This window comes from Colias philodice, chromosome 10 (genome assembly GCF_061535455.1).
Source record: "Colias philodice isolate Cphi_HAF_F1 chromosome 10, ilColPhil1 Martin Lab GWU primary, whole genome shotgun sequence".
Taxonomy (NCBI): Eukaryota; Metazoa; Arthropoda; class Insecta; order Lepidoptera; family Pieridae; genus Colias; species Colias philodice.
In genome coordinates this window covers 8,187,630-8,202,900 of record NC_143095.1, presented here as the reverse complement: position 1 = coordinate 8,202,900, position 15,271 = coordinate 8,187,630, and the positions used below count along the sequence as shown (strand labels likewise).

Here is a 15,271-nt window from a genome sequence, read left to right as displayed (position 1 = left end):
AGATAGACTCATAACTAGTTACATACATAAATTATTAATAATTGATTATTTGTAGTAGGTAAACAAAAATACTTATTAACTTCCGTAGTACTATTGTTTTTCATGATGTTATTTTGATGCAATAAATAATAAGAAAAACTATTGAATATATCTCGATTATTTTAGATCAACATCAAACAAGCTGCTCGTAATCTTCGAATCAGATAGTTCAGTGCAGAAAGCGGGTTTCTCTGCTACTTTCATGAAGGAGTTCGACGAGTGTGCGTCAATTGACCACGGGTGTAGCCACTCGTGCGTCAACACGCTAGGCGGCTACGAGTGCGCGTGCGATATCGGCTACGAACTGCACTCTGATGGGAAGAAATGCGAAAGTAAGATATTATGTATGTAGTGTTAACAGCTGGGCGGCTACGAGAGCACTAAAACATAGTTTAACTTGTATACGTAGAATATTATTATTAGTCTGTGGTTTAACCGTTTAGAAACTATTTAATTGCGAATTTTTATTGGAAATGTGTATAGCTTGTATAGGTTATAGCTATGTAGAGTCAGTCGCTACACAAATCATACAAATTACAAACTAAGAAAGAAAAAGGTAAATTAATTTAAATGTAAGATATCACAAAAAAGACATAATTAAATTTCGGAGAACTCTAGGCTTAGCGATCAAGCGAGATTTATGTTTTTCGTCGAACGTCCGATTACTATGGCGCTGCAAATTGAAACTGAATATTTTTAGAACATTTCTACAAAAATTTACACGTGACCTTTAAGGTACATATATAGTAAGTATCAAACAACACAAGGAAGGACCATTATTAAAAAAAAATAAAAATGAACAATGGTTAGTTATGATGGTAGAGTTTAATAATATTGTACTTATCACATAAAAAAAAATGGTGATATTTACGACGATTATCTTTATAAGTATGAATATAGCTTTATAATATGTACTACGATATCAAATTATTATCATTTTTATATAACGATTTACTCATTAGTATGTCCTAAATTCCTATGCAATTTTATTTCAGACGCATGCGGAGGTGTGCTCTACGCTCCAAATGGTACAATCACCTCTCCATCTTTCCCGGACCTATACCCACCTTCTAAGAATTGTCTTTGGGAGATAGTTGCACCACCACAACACCGTATTACCCTTAACTTTACACACTTCGATTTAGAAGGCAGCAATAATTTGTATCATCAGGTAAATATCTACTTATATAATACATATATAATAATATAATAATCGAATCCTTACGAATAAAGACTGAATAAACACATTAACGTAGTTTTTAGTAATGCGGTGAATAATTAGGGAAAATTTTATCTTCCTTCTGCTTTTAATGAATAGCTTGAGCAGTTGAGCTGCATATCATTTAGATATCATATCTAACTAGAATTAGACTTTTTACCAGGATAAATCCTATAAATCATCACTGTAGAATAAATGAAGCTATTATAAGTATACTGAAGTATGCAGTTAGTCTGAGATCATAGCAATATAGATGTCGGAACATTTGCAAGGTGATTTAAGTACGCGTACTACGAATAATATCGAAACAAGGTCAGCTAAATTAGTAGGAAGATAGCAATTTTGATGACATGTGGGCCGCTAGGTAATTCCTAATATTGATGCAATTTAAACTGTCAATAGAATACGGTATAAAAGTAGATAGTAAAGATTATTTTATGCATTATTGCATGGACTAAAAATCTGCTCCTCAGGTATATAGCTGTATATATTTACTTCAATTAACAGGAATGTGAATACGACAGTGTGACAGTTCACTCAAGACTCGGCGCGGATGTGTTACGGCGACACGGAGCTTTCTGCGGAAATGCTTTACCTCCACCTGTAACTTCAGATGGATCTGTGTTACGTGTACAGGTAAATTATCCTGTTCATTACTGTACGTATACCTTGGTGGTCTATGATTCGAGCTTTAGTTTGTCAACATGGTATTCCCTGGCTCTTGCATGAAGTGGTTCCTTTCTTTTTTTATTAAAACAACTTTTATCAAAACTTCAAGATACATTTAAATGATAAGAAATCAAAGTAGAAATTAGTTAAGACGTTAAGAAAGGCTTCAGGTTAAAGGTTAGACCGATGAAATGGCTACAGTTATAGCATTATAATAAGGTAACATACGAAATAAGACACTTCATAATAATATACACATTCGTCCAGTTCACATCAGACACATCAGTCCACCACTCGGGCTTCGCAGCAGCATACTACATAGACGTAGATGAGTGTTCAGTGAACAACGGTGGTTGCCAACACGAGTGCCATAACACCCTCGGTGGGTATGAGTGCGCGTGTCACAGCGGATTCACGTTGCATCCCAACAAACATGACTGTAAGGAGGGTGGATGCAAGCATGATATTACCCATCCACATGGAACTATATTTAGGTAAGAAACTCTTAACACATATTTTCATAAGGTAAATAATAATCTTTTATATGTTTGTTGTTAGGTGGTGCCTTAATTTGTGCATAAAATAAAGTCATTTGCCTCAGCCAGTATTGTATGATGTAGCATCTTCAACATCTTCAAATTTACACTGGGACTCTATTTATTTCCATAAATACGTAGTTAAACTGATTAGTTGTAAGCAAAACGGAAATATAATATTGTTTCAGTCCCAATTATCCCGACTCGTATCCATCGCGAAAAGATTGCGTGTGGCAGTTCTCCACCACGCCCGGACATAGAATTAAGCTTATCTTCAATGTCTTTGAACTTGAGCCGCATCAGGTAATGTATAAACCTATTCTGTATGTTAACGAAATAATTCTTAAGAACCTAAAGTAATAACTGATCTGCCAAACGTTGTTCTGTCAATTACCTACTTTACACTTAGGAGTATAAAAATATTTTAGCCTATAAAATAAAAAATAAAAATTCAAGATCGATCCAAATGTTGCAGCTCTTAAAATTATAAATTAACCTTTTATAGATTTCAAGTCACATATTTAACAAAATTCACTTCTTCTAGGAATGTACATACGATCATGTTACAATATACGATGGTGCGTCAGCTGATGAGAAGACACTGGGCAGGTTCTGTGGAAGCAAGTTACCGCATCCCGTAGTAGCTTCGCAGAATCAAATGTATGTCGTGTTCAAGTCTGATGCATCCGTACAAAGGAAGGGCTTCCTTGCTACTTATTCTACTGGTAAGATAAGTTTCGCTCATTCTGTTGTTAATCAACGTTTTAATATGATAAGGGGTCAATTGGTCACATTTTTTTTAAACTGATCTTTAATTTTAACTTCTACAGCTTGCGGCGGCTACCTGACAGCAACGGAGTCAGTAAAGCATCTCTACTCACACGCCCGCTACGGGCACGATTCGTACGAGTCGAGAGCCAACTGCGACTGGAGTATTGTCGCTCCCGTCGGCCATTTTGTGAGACTCACCTTCCTTACCTTTGAGCTCGAACCGGAGACAAATTGTGGATATGACTTCGTACAAGTCTTTGGTGGGCTGGAAGGTAGTGGGGGATGTTATGGAACGTATTGCGGTACAAAGGTATAGTTATATTTTAAACTTGTTACCACTTTTAATTTGTAGATAATAAGTTCTTACTAGTAAGTAATTTTAAATAAATATTTATTAAATATGAATAGGTACGTAGGATAATAAACGTAGGAAATAGAATACTATTCAGATCAGATGCACTTTTAAGTATGTTTTAAGAGTTATCTTGCAGATGCCACCAGAGATCGTGTCAACAAGTGAAGCGCTTCTAGTCAAATTCCGTACAGACGACACCATTGTGTTCAAAGGATTCTCAGCGTCATACCAAGCGGTTAAACCAGACGTCTGGAGCAAGGAGGATAGTTCTGAGGGCGGGGAGGATGAGGATGAAGAAGAGGATGAAGAGATGCCCCCATTAGTGCTAGGGAGGAGAGGATTACGGGCCCCCACCTCCAGATTCGTAAGACGGCCCACGTGACGGTGGCCTATAAGGCATCCGAAACACAGGCGCCCGCATCGCAACACCAAAACTCGCAAGTCTGTGTTTAACGGTCCATTTTAATGCGCCTTTTTGATCGATTTACTCTTCGAGTACTGGGCATTTAACAACAAATTAATATGTATTTGTAAGCTGTCATTCGCAACTTTTGTTAAGAGGACATGGAAGTTATGAGTATTGCTGACATGTTTGTTTATATGTATTGTATTTCTATGAACGTGTGTTTGAGACTCGCAGATAATAATTAAACCACAGTTTAAGTTATTTAAATGAACGCTGCCAAATCTCTTTACCTATACCGACTGTTACCACTCCCCCTTAGGTATTTATTTTTAATTTTCGAAAGGCTTCGTTGCTGCCAAAACAATACGCAGATGTTAGATACCTTCAATCCTATTTTAAAGCTGCAAAAGAATGAGTTCTAACAGACGAACGGCAGGTTATGAACGACTGCCATCGACATGTGGCGACGGCTGAAGTAGCCTCTGCCGTTCACAACTTGCCGTTCGTCTGTTACAACTCTAATTGAACTGTAAAATCAAAGGCACTAAGTATGTATCATTACCATCATACAATTTTAATTAAATAAAGGGGCTAAAATTTTATTTCAATATGCTAGAAAGGAACGTGCCTGTAGCAACTAAAAGCGGAAGATGCTTTTTAACTTCATTAAAGAATTCTTTGAATTAATTAAATAATTCACTTATAAATCGCATTTTACGCAAGTTCAATATTTTACTTAACTATTTATTAGGCAGGACACTTTATTGTACTATTAATTTTTGATTTGACTGAATTAAATTGTATATAAGTTAGTTTTAGATATACATAACTTAGTTTTAGTAAAACACATCAGTTACCAAAATACTCATCTTAGAAGTTCAATTAGGAAAGACAATATTTTGAGTAGTTCTAATGTTTCTATAGATTTTTTGTAAGTTATTGTTCAAACCAAAGAATAACATAAGAACATTTTACATTATATTATAATTTAGGTATTTTTTTTTGTACTTAGTCATTTCAAGAATCTCAGATGGATCAAAACATTTTTAAATAATTTATTTGTGTAAGTTTTCTTTCTTTGGTAGAAATTACAATAATTAAGGTACGTACAATTCTTTTTACATATAAGAATCTTGATATTTAAACAATTGTTCCTAGATGTTGTAATATTAAAGCAAAATCTAGTAACGATAATGAGACAATACATAATATTATTATTAGTAATTACATTATTAAACGTATTTAAGTATGGAGTTTAGATTGTAGTTTAATAATAATCTAAATTGAACATGGTCAAGAAAATTTCGTAATACTGATCGTAGTGATAGTTAACTTTAAACTAACTAATTTAATTTTTTAACATTATTTGTAAAAAAAATCAAACGCCAACGTTGTTACTTATTACTTACCTACATCTTGGCCATATATTTAAGGATTAAATATAATATTAAATGTATGTACGAACATAATACAATATCATGTAGACGGTTACTATATTTTTACGAGAAAACGTAGTAAGTAGTGTTTAAATGTTGTATGCAAGATTAATTTTTTATCATAAAATTGCCATGCCTAACGTTACTGTTCAGTGCCAAAAGTTACCTACTTATTAAGGGCCAGTAGGTATTTTACGGAAAAATACAATATGTGTATGTATAATGTTATATAGTTTGTATTAAACAATGCAAAAGGAGAGCGTTTTTCATTTTATCTACCCTTTCATTTTTCATAGGTTTTATAGTTACTTACCAATAATTATTATTATCGTCCAACATTAACCGTGTTGTAAAAACTGTGCTTAGGTATATACAATTCAAATTTCACACACAACGAATCAACCGTGCGTGATAGATACCTACCTAACAAAAACATATAGAAGTGCTATAATGTCATATTAGCACAATATTAGTATGAAAACCAGTGTCGCCAAACCCACACATTTAAACCGATAGTTATACAGTACACTACAAGTAAACTATGTCTTTGATTGGACAGCTTAATTTGAGTAGAAACTGACTTAGGTTATAAATTCAGCATAAATATGTACCCTAACGCACCATGTTACGGTTTATTTTAGTATAACATCCCTAGGTATATTTTTAGCTGTTTTGTTTCTCATTGCTCAGAAATTCCAAATTCGAAAACATTCAGCTACTCCACAACAGAGGGCGTTAGTTTTCGATAGATATAACTTTGAACCTCAACACATAGAGATAAGGTTGAAATTTGTGTCACTCAACATTAATGACATTAAGTTGATATATAACTGATGCTATGCTCTAAGGGATGTCAGCCTTGTTATCGATAATTCACAAATAAATATTTTTTTGTGCATTTTTTTTTCTTTCTATTATATGAGTATAGTATAATGCGTCACATTTTGGAGTATGTTTACTACTACTAAGTACGTCTTTTCATATTATTATTATTAAATAAAAAACGGAATAGAATAGTATAAATCTATATTTACAAAATACAAACAGAAAATATGCATTATTTTAAATCTTGAACTGCTGTAGGTTTGATGTATCGGTGGCCTTTGTTAGACTGCTTACTGCTTAGTGCTGTTCGACATCCAGTTAACTCGTCACGTTGCATTTATCCATTTCTTTTTTAAATAAGCCTCTTTGGGAAATCTATAAAATAAATTGGACAAATGAAAGCTAAGGAAAAATAAAATAAAATTTAATATTTATAATGTTTGTCTTTTCTAAAGTATCGATACTGTCGATATGCGCCACAAGCATCACTAAACCGACATTCGTTTGTTTATTGCAATAATATTCTAGAAAGTCTTGTTTGCTGTTCAATCTATAATAGTACTAATTTCTTATGGGTTAAGGTTCATTTTGACTAGATATTTGTGTACAATTTTGACAAATTACGACAAGCGAAGTTATAACATAAAATATATGTAAAATAAATAAAAATAAGACTTACCCATGGTATGAAATGCCTCAATTGCTGATATTATTTCGTCTGCTATCATTTTTGCACTCTAATACTGAACAACACGTCCTAATTAATGAATAATTATGGAAAAAAGGTTTGACAGCTGACAACCGACTCGAATATTTTTCTGCGCACAACTGAGAGCAAGTTAGGTGATCTTACCTTACTAGTGACTATAGTTGTAAAAAACCCGTTAGCTACCGTTCATTTAACTAAATTTTTGGTTAGCTACCCATAAAGTGCGGTAAATAACGGTTAGTTATCCGACTGCGACCTATAAAAATGGTACTGTGTTTTGTTTTTTTGTAAGTCACTTAACGTAAACTAAACACAATTTAAGTATCTAAAATATTCATACTACAAACCTATACCTATAATAAATAACATAACATAAACGACTGATACCTACCTACTACTATACATATTGATTAAAATAGATTCTTTAATCATTGCAACATAATAATTATGAAATGAATAGCCTAAAAACGATAACCTTTCATCATCTCATGCTGCCGGCGCGCAACCTCCCCCCGCCCCCGGTTATTAACGGTTAATTAACCGTTAATAACGAAAAATGCATTTTTACCGCACGGTTAAAATCGTTAATAACCGGCTTTACATCTATGCTAGTGACACGTGGGCCACGCCCACATCACACTTCTATCTACTTTACTGTTCTGTGTACCTAACTTATTAAAGAACTTTAACTTGCTCTGTGCTTATAGAAAACCAATAATAGCTCAATGAGAAAACCTTTAGATAAGCTAGCTACCTATCCTTTATCCTCTCCTTATCTTCAACCTTCTCCAAATCGGTTCAGTTGTATTATGTATAGGCGCGAAGAGGCAGACAGTGTTATTTTCATTTTTCATTTATAATGTTTATAATAGTAAAATATTAGTAGGGAATATGATTAGTTAGGATTGTTCTCGATATATACAATATTTTTAAAACAGAAATAAATATACAATGGATAACTTTAAAATTAATATGGATGAGAATTTATTTATTTTTAGCGATTGCGATTAATATGAAGCGTGATAATTATAGAACCAAGACAAACAGTGAAGTTGCATTTTTCTAAAACGCTTCTCAAAAAAAAACCTATTTTCCAAAATCTAGGGCAATTCATTTGTTTCAATCATTTCAATTAATAATATGGGCAATATTATTTTAGGCGCCAAGAGCACCGCGTGTGCGAGACTTCTTTCGTGGCGAATTTTACAGGTAATGTTACTATTAATAAAAATGGCAAATTTTCAACAATAATACCCTTATTACACTACCCGATATCAAGGGCCCTGCATCTAGGGTGGGCGTGTACCCTAGTTAGTGCGGCGCTTATTACACTTCTCTGCGAATTGGGCCCTAACTCAGTTTATACGCGAATGTCTAGAGAGATAAACGTATTGTTGCATTTTACATTATGCCGCCGTCAGTATCGAAACTTCAAAAAGTTGCTGTAGCAGTGGCAACCGTTGACGCAATAACAAATATTAAAAAAGAAGAGAAAGATCTGGGTGAAAGAGTATTTGCGGTTACGTGAAAAGCTTTCAAATATGCAAATACTAAGCGTGCTTGAACCGGGAGTTTTAATGAATTAATTAGAGTAGGTGCAGAACAATTTGAACACTTGTTGAGTTTTAAAACAATTAAATAAACAATTGATATAAACAATTTATTTATTTGTTAACATGGCGGTGTGATCACAAACATTTGGAACTTCCCTTTTAAGTTATATAAACCTGTAGTAGGGAAGTTTGGTGACACCTTACGTACAAAAGCAGCCACTCCACGCAACAGTCGCGCGGCAACTGAGCTCCCTAACCGCCCTAAACGTTATTACATTACCCAATCTGCAGGGCGCTTAGGGAGCTAGGCAGATCGGGCAGACCCGATCGCCCTAAATCGGGACACTAACTCCCTAAGTCTTATTACACCACTCTTAGTTAGGGTTAGGGTCCCTAAAAATTGGGTGGTCTAATAAGCCTTTAAAAACTACAACATGTACAAATGAAATTATATCTCCAATAATTTTGTTGTACTATTTATATATATAACTACCATTTGCTGATTTTTATATTCATCCACGATTTATGCAAGAACTTCTCATTTGAATGAAACCACATGAAACTTCGTAATTAAATTTCAAACTCAAGTGGCAAGTTTATGATGTTTTACCTTCTTGTCATAACAGAAAAAAGTTTATGATGACAGTTGTTGTCAACCTCTGACAAAAAAGTCAAATGTCTACGTAACGTTATGTTATTTATTTATTAAAATATAACTTTGCTAATAACTATTTAACAAACCCAAACACCACAATTAGTTTAATTAAACGTCGTTGTGCTAGTTGTCTATCAGAAATGGCATCGTTAGCTATTAAAGTAAAAAGTAAAAACGGCCAGCAGATAATAAAAGACTTGACCTCTGATAGTACCGTGGGTGAACTAAAAATGTTTCTATCTAGTCTTACAGATGTAAGCTGTGAGAATATAAGCGTTTTACTAGGCTATCCGCCGAAACCTCTGGACATTAGTAACAATGAAAAAAAATTGTGTGAAATAGGATTGAAAACTGGTGAAACATTAATTATAGAAGAGAAATCTGTGTCTGGAGAGAGTGTGCCTCAAGCTAGTAAAGATAAACCAATTGAGAACGGAATTGTGTCACATGAAGACCAGACTCCTTGTAGGCCTGGCATTTTAATGAAGAAAGTTGTTCCTTCAGATAATTCTTGCCTTTTTACTAGTATAGGTAATTTACTAACTTCTATGTTATACCAATTGCTAGTTGTTTGAGGACCTAAGTTTCTGAAAGAATATTGTAAATTTGTGTCATTCACTTTTATTATATACTTACAACTTAAAATGTATTTGCCCTAACTTGCTATTAACTCCAAATATTTTCTTATTTCAATGTGAATTCAATTATCATTATGTTTATCACAGGGTTTGTGTTAAACGGCAATGTGGATACGACAGTTCACACTCTCATGCGACAAATCATAGCTATGGAAGTGGCTAGTGACCATGAGACTTACAATGAGGCAATGCTAGGGAAGCCCAACGCTGAATATTGTGCTTGGATTCAGCAGCCTAGCTCCTGGGGAGGAGCTATTGAGGTATACTTTTTGTTGTGAAACTTTTATTACATCGTCTCAAACTTTTTGGTCTGTGTAGCGCATGTCGCGTGACGGTCGGCTGCCGAGTAGGTATAAAGCAGTGGAAAGTTTCACTTTTACCGTGGTTTCATAAAACCACACAACATTTTTTATAGTCATGACCTACTAGATTTAGTGTATGAAAACTTGAAGGCCTCTGGTCCATTTACTGAAATAATTAATATTAAAATAATTAAGTAACCTCCAGGTTATATTGTAACGACATTGAGAGTGTAATAGACAGACAAGCAGATATACTTTCACTTATATAATATGAGCATGACCATAGATTTGTTTCTCCTGTTGGTTCATATTTTGCAAAGCACTACTATGGGCTTTTGCTTTCTACTGATATAAGATATGCTTTTAAGATTTTAATACCAGGATTAAATATTTTGTATATTAAATTATGGTGTTATATTTCATACGTTATTTTTTCTCTCTCATTCTAGGTAGCAATTTTATCGAGATTTTACGGCTTGGAAATGGCTGTGGTAGATACATTAAATGCAATTATCAATAGATTTGGAGAAGACAAGAATTATGGACAGAGAGTATTTTTATTGTTTGATGGGGTGCACTATGATCCCTTATATTTGGAGCAATCTGATGTGAGTGTATAAATTAATAAAATCGATTAATTCCAAAATAAAATGGCTTATATGATAAGAGAACATCAATATATTATAAAAGTGATTGCTAGAACATTTAAAACTATTTTTTTACAAAATAAACTACCAAGATATTTTTTCTTATAAGGAATGAAAAATAAATTTTACACTTCATTCAACTTTTATTCACAGGGTGGAATCCAAACAGTATTCCCCGCTGAAGATATGGATATTTACAAAGAAGCGGAACAGCTTGCTAAAGAAGCAAAATCATCTAGACAATTTACGGACTTGAATAAATTCACTTTAAAATGTCAAATCTGTGACAAGCTCCTCACGGGTCAGGTTGAGGCGCAGAAACACGCTAAAGAAACAATGCACACAAGCTTTGGTGAAGTCTAGCATTTGCTAAAAGAACCAAAACGGAGTTTGTTATCATCACTCAACAAGATGCTACAGAAATTTCTTCAAGCTCATAACTAGATTGTTACAATAAAAATATTTAAGCAAATGTGAATTAGTTATTATCAAAGAGATTTAATAATATATACTATAGAGTGGCCATTAGGGAATTTTTATACAGATTTGATCTTATGAGCTAGTGACACCATCTAGTTTTAATTAGAAAAACGAAAATATCATTTATTTTTACATGACTGTGCTTATCGGCATGTTTTTGTGAAGAATGTTGCAATCTTATTAGAAAAGCTAGGATTTTCAAAACTATACATAAGGTTTATGCTTGAGATGAGTGGTTCAATGTCCAGTCTATTGTTATATACCATTTAAATACCTTTGGTCATGTAACATAATATATTTCATTACATTAAAGATTATAATAAGATATATTGCAATAAATAATTATATATTTCATGTTAATAATTGTTTTAGCTACTTAGTAATATAATCATGATTATTTTTTGAGACTGAAATAGATTTACATAAACAAATGTCTTATAGTTTTTGTAATAAGTTTTTGCTATGTTCTGGAGCTAGTATTAAATATAGAAAGAGTAAGAGATTGAAAATTTGTAAATTCACTAAGTGCTGATATAGTAAGTACCGATAAAACTGTTACAATTTGATAATTTTTTACGTAATATTTATAGAAATTATATTGGGACAATTATTGGATTTGATCGGTAGCATTGAGCAAGAGCTAGAAATGTAGCAATTTGTAATAATTAACATCATTGTTCATCACCAATACCAGATTATTTACTAATGACAATAAACATACGTTTTGGTTCTTGTAGATATAATTTTCATAGCATGTGTGCATATTTTAACTTCATTTGCACTTATTAAATTCGTGTTCCTACGATTTTTATCAATGCATTATGTTTTTTATATTTAATTATTATTATCTGAAAGCATACCATTTTACCAATATGATGTCATTGATATGTTTGAATTATTACATGAAATATTTAGTTCTAGCTGGGAAAGTTGACTTGGAAATGCAAATATACACCATCATTTTACTTAGTATTTTATTTTATTTCAAACCCTTTCTAATGTTTATTCATTTTAATAGATTTCAACACTTTTTTCTACTAGATTTCTTTTAGAATCGATTATGGTTAGTAAAGCAGTTAAAACGAATTTAACTGATTAAATTTTCTTTCCATTGCATTTGTAAATATTAGCACATATTAGTGTAGTAACGCCTGCTACTCAAAATCCGATCGGATCAGTAAATAAAGAAAAGAAATTTCTTAAAATAAAATAAGGCAAATGGACAGCCTCAGCAAAATGCTGCAGAAAACAGCGCTGATAAAGGTGTATCATTGCGACACGTGCAAGGAAATGTTTAGACTAATATTCATAAAGCCAGTATATTTTATGACTGTGTTATTCTGGTACATATTGTACAACACAGAACACTGCCAAATCTTCAGTAGTTTTAGAGTGACTGCGCAACAAACATCTATCATAATCATTCCTTGCATATTTTATAATATTGCAAGGCCGGTTAAGCTGTAGAAGCCTACTCAAATCCTACTCAAAATCCTTTTAATTCACAGGGTTTAAGAAAAATAAAACAAGATATCTTTTGACATGATTTATTTTTAACACAAAAATGTACAGTATCAATAAATATAGTATCTAGTCACGTCGGCTGCTATCACTTGTCGTTACTCCTATGTTTTTATACAATGTTGTTTAACAACATTAAGCTTATAAATTTATGTTATAATATATAATAATGTAATATATTGAAATTGTGCACTGCGGGCCATCCATAGTGAAGAATCGAGCTAAGTTTTAGTTTGTGAGTATTTCATACTCTACAAATGTATATAGTAAGTAATCATTTTGTTAACTGCTTTACCGCTTTTACAAAGAAACGTTAATTCCCTTTATTTAAAATACATTTAAATAGAAGCTTAGCTTATTTTTAACTTATGATTTAGAACAAGAGAAATGTATGTTTTTTTATTTTTATTGTGGACATTGTAAAGTTTTATTAAGGCCGTGTACGCGGTCCGTGCGCTGTTTGGCTCAAATATGTGATTTTTCAAACCAGATTGTCCATCAACCACTTATCTTACAAACATATGAATTACTAATAATTTTAGGAAATTTTATTGTCTATGTAGTTAGTTAAGAGTTTTTTTCAATTAATACAGTATTTCTGAATACCATCAAGATAACTGAGCCGATGATTACTTGATTTCACTTTTAGTGTCAATTTCGAAGCTAAAAATATCTGAAATTGCTGACAGATCTAACACACAATTATTTTTAACTAACTGCAAAAATCCTTATTAAAATAGTTAGTTAAAAGATTTTTTTATTTTGGACTCCTAACTTACGAAATTAAAATCCGAACAATGTGATTTTTTTTTGAAATTATAGTCGACAAAATGATTATTTTCACCAAGATATTTGACTTTATTGAATATAATTTATACATATTGCAATAAAAGAATGTCTTACTTATAAGATAAAATTTTAAAAATCAACTAAGGTACCTCTATTATTTTTCTACAAATTTTTTTAAAGTACTATAAAACACTGCGCGCGACCCGATTAAAATCAGTCGGCAGCGAGCCTTTCCAGAGAGAGGACATGTTGCTCGGCGCTCTCCTGTAGACCTATGCTGTTCATAGTAAAAGGATAGCGCAAGCCGCGATCTATCGTAATAGATCGCGGAGTTTTTGACTTGCGTTAAATTGAATATGCGCTCTTAAGAATTGCGCTTTTAACATTATTTTAACCAACACGATGTAGGGCAACAATCTCTTATTAAATATTTCCCGATTCGTAATAGGCCTTTTAGAAGGTATTCAAATTAATTTATACAATAATAACAACCCATAATTGATTCACACAACAGATCATTAGCACAGGACTAGAAAACTGAAATTTTGAAAAGACAATGTTTATAAATATCTATTTGTATACAAAATTAAATCTAATATCATTTAATATTGCCGATGTGTATTGCTTAGCTCACAACGTTTATTTACAATTATTAAGAATCCAGGCAAATATTTACACACAAAATGGCTATTTTCAAACCGTGCTGGACTAGCTAGTGTGTATAGAAATAGTTAAAACACGAAGGGAATAAATTGCCAAAATATTGAATATAATATTGGTACTGAATTTACAATTTATTTAAAGATAGCAATTCGCGATTTATGTGTACTTAACATTAACTATGTGTATTGGTAATATTTAAATCAATTATTTATCTTAAACATTATAACATGACCAATTTGTTCAATATAGAATAATTTTGGCAATTTATTACAAGACAGTTAAATATAGTGCGAGTGCGGAAATTCTTTTAAAAACATTTTTTACCCCTGATCCTTGTACTCTGATTGAATAAGACTATCTATGGATGCACCCAAGCTATTTAAATATATAACAGACAAAATATGCGTAAGTCTAACTACACAAGAATAATCTCGTCTTTATACTGTTTAAGGTAACCGTGTTCAATTTTGTACAATCACAATATAACCAAATTCGCTCATGATATTGTCTTGCATAGACACGATATAGGTCGCAATGAATCGACATATTTTTAAACCAAATAACTTGTAAATAACATATGAATAGCTTTATAAAGCAACTACTGAAAAAGTGTCCAAAAGCCTTTTATTGCGTATAATTGTCTATCTAAGCAGAAAATGTGACGGCATCGGTAAATACGAAAAAAAAAAATCAATTCGACGTTATCCTTAGCGCTAAAAATAATATAAAACTGCATAAGCAAAGATAATATGGCAAAATAATTGTATAAAAATATAAGATACACAATATAAATCAATCGTTTTGGAGTATAAAATGCTGCGAGGTGCATATGAGTTATCAAAATTAAATATATGGTTCGGTTGTAAAACACCAATTCTTCATATTAATATTGCTTATGAAATTGCTTCATTTTGGAACAATTAATTGAAACTTCTACCGGTTTCAAGTTAAAAATAAATGAATAAACACCTAACAATTAAATAATTGAAGTTAAATCGATACGCACGCACGCACAGGCAGTGAATAACTCCGATTTAAAAGAAATAAACTAATATTTA

The 15,271-nt window shown here is 32.3% G+C and overlaps 2 protein-coding genes and 1 long non-coding RNA gene across 4 annotated transcripts in view; all 3 read left to right on the top strand.

Annotated features, from left to right (window-relative positions):
* The window catches only part of tok (tolloid-like protein 1 tolkin), a 68,569-nt gene extending 62,881 nt beyond the window's left edge, over positions 1-5,688 (top strand). For both annotated transcript variants that reach the window (XM_089700084.1, XM_089700083.1), the window contains exons 13-20: positions 166-371; positions 1,035-1,210; positions 1,766-1,894; positions 2,195-2,421; positions 2,652-2,766; positions 3,008-3,188; positions 3,294-3,544; positions 3,726-5,688. In XM_089700084.1, coding sequence (XP_089556210.1) covers positions 166-371; positions 1,035-1,210; positions 1,766-1,894; positions 2,195-2,421; positions 2,652-2,766; positions 3,008-3,188; positions 3,294-3,544; positions 3,726-3,971 — 1,531 coding nt within the window. In that variant the 3' untranslated portion in view covers positions 3,972-5,688. The remainder of the gene's footprint in view (positions 1-165; positions 372-1,034; positions 1,211-1,765; positions 1,895-2,194; positions 2,422-2,651; positions 2,767-3,007; positions 3,189-3,293; positions 3,545-3,725) is intronic.
* Positions 5,689-9,168: 3,480 nt separating this feature from the next.
* Yod1 (Yod1 deubiquitinase) lies at positions 9,169-12,205 on the top strand. The gene is made up of 4 exons (XM_089700103.1): positions 9,169-9,704; positions 9,899-10,071; positions 10,563-10,721; positions 10,914-12,205. Exons 1-4 carry the CDS (start codon positions 9,314-9,316, stop codon positions 11,121-11,123), a joined length of 933 nt encoding a protein of 310 aa, XP_089556229.1. The 5' UTR covers positions 9,169-9,313; the 3' UTR covers positions 11,124-12,205.
* A 767-nt stretch (positions 12,206-12,972) lies between these two features.
* On the top strand, positions 12,973-14,110 carry LOC149485318 (uncharacterized). The gene is made up of 2 exons (XR_016316206.1): positions 12,973-13,196; positions 13,920-14,110. It is a non-coding gene; the product is annotated as an uncharacterized LOC149485318 (long non-coding RNA).
* The last annotated feature ends 1,161 nt before the right edge of the window (positions 14,111-15,271 follow it).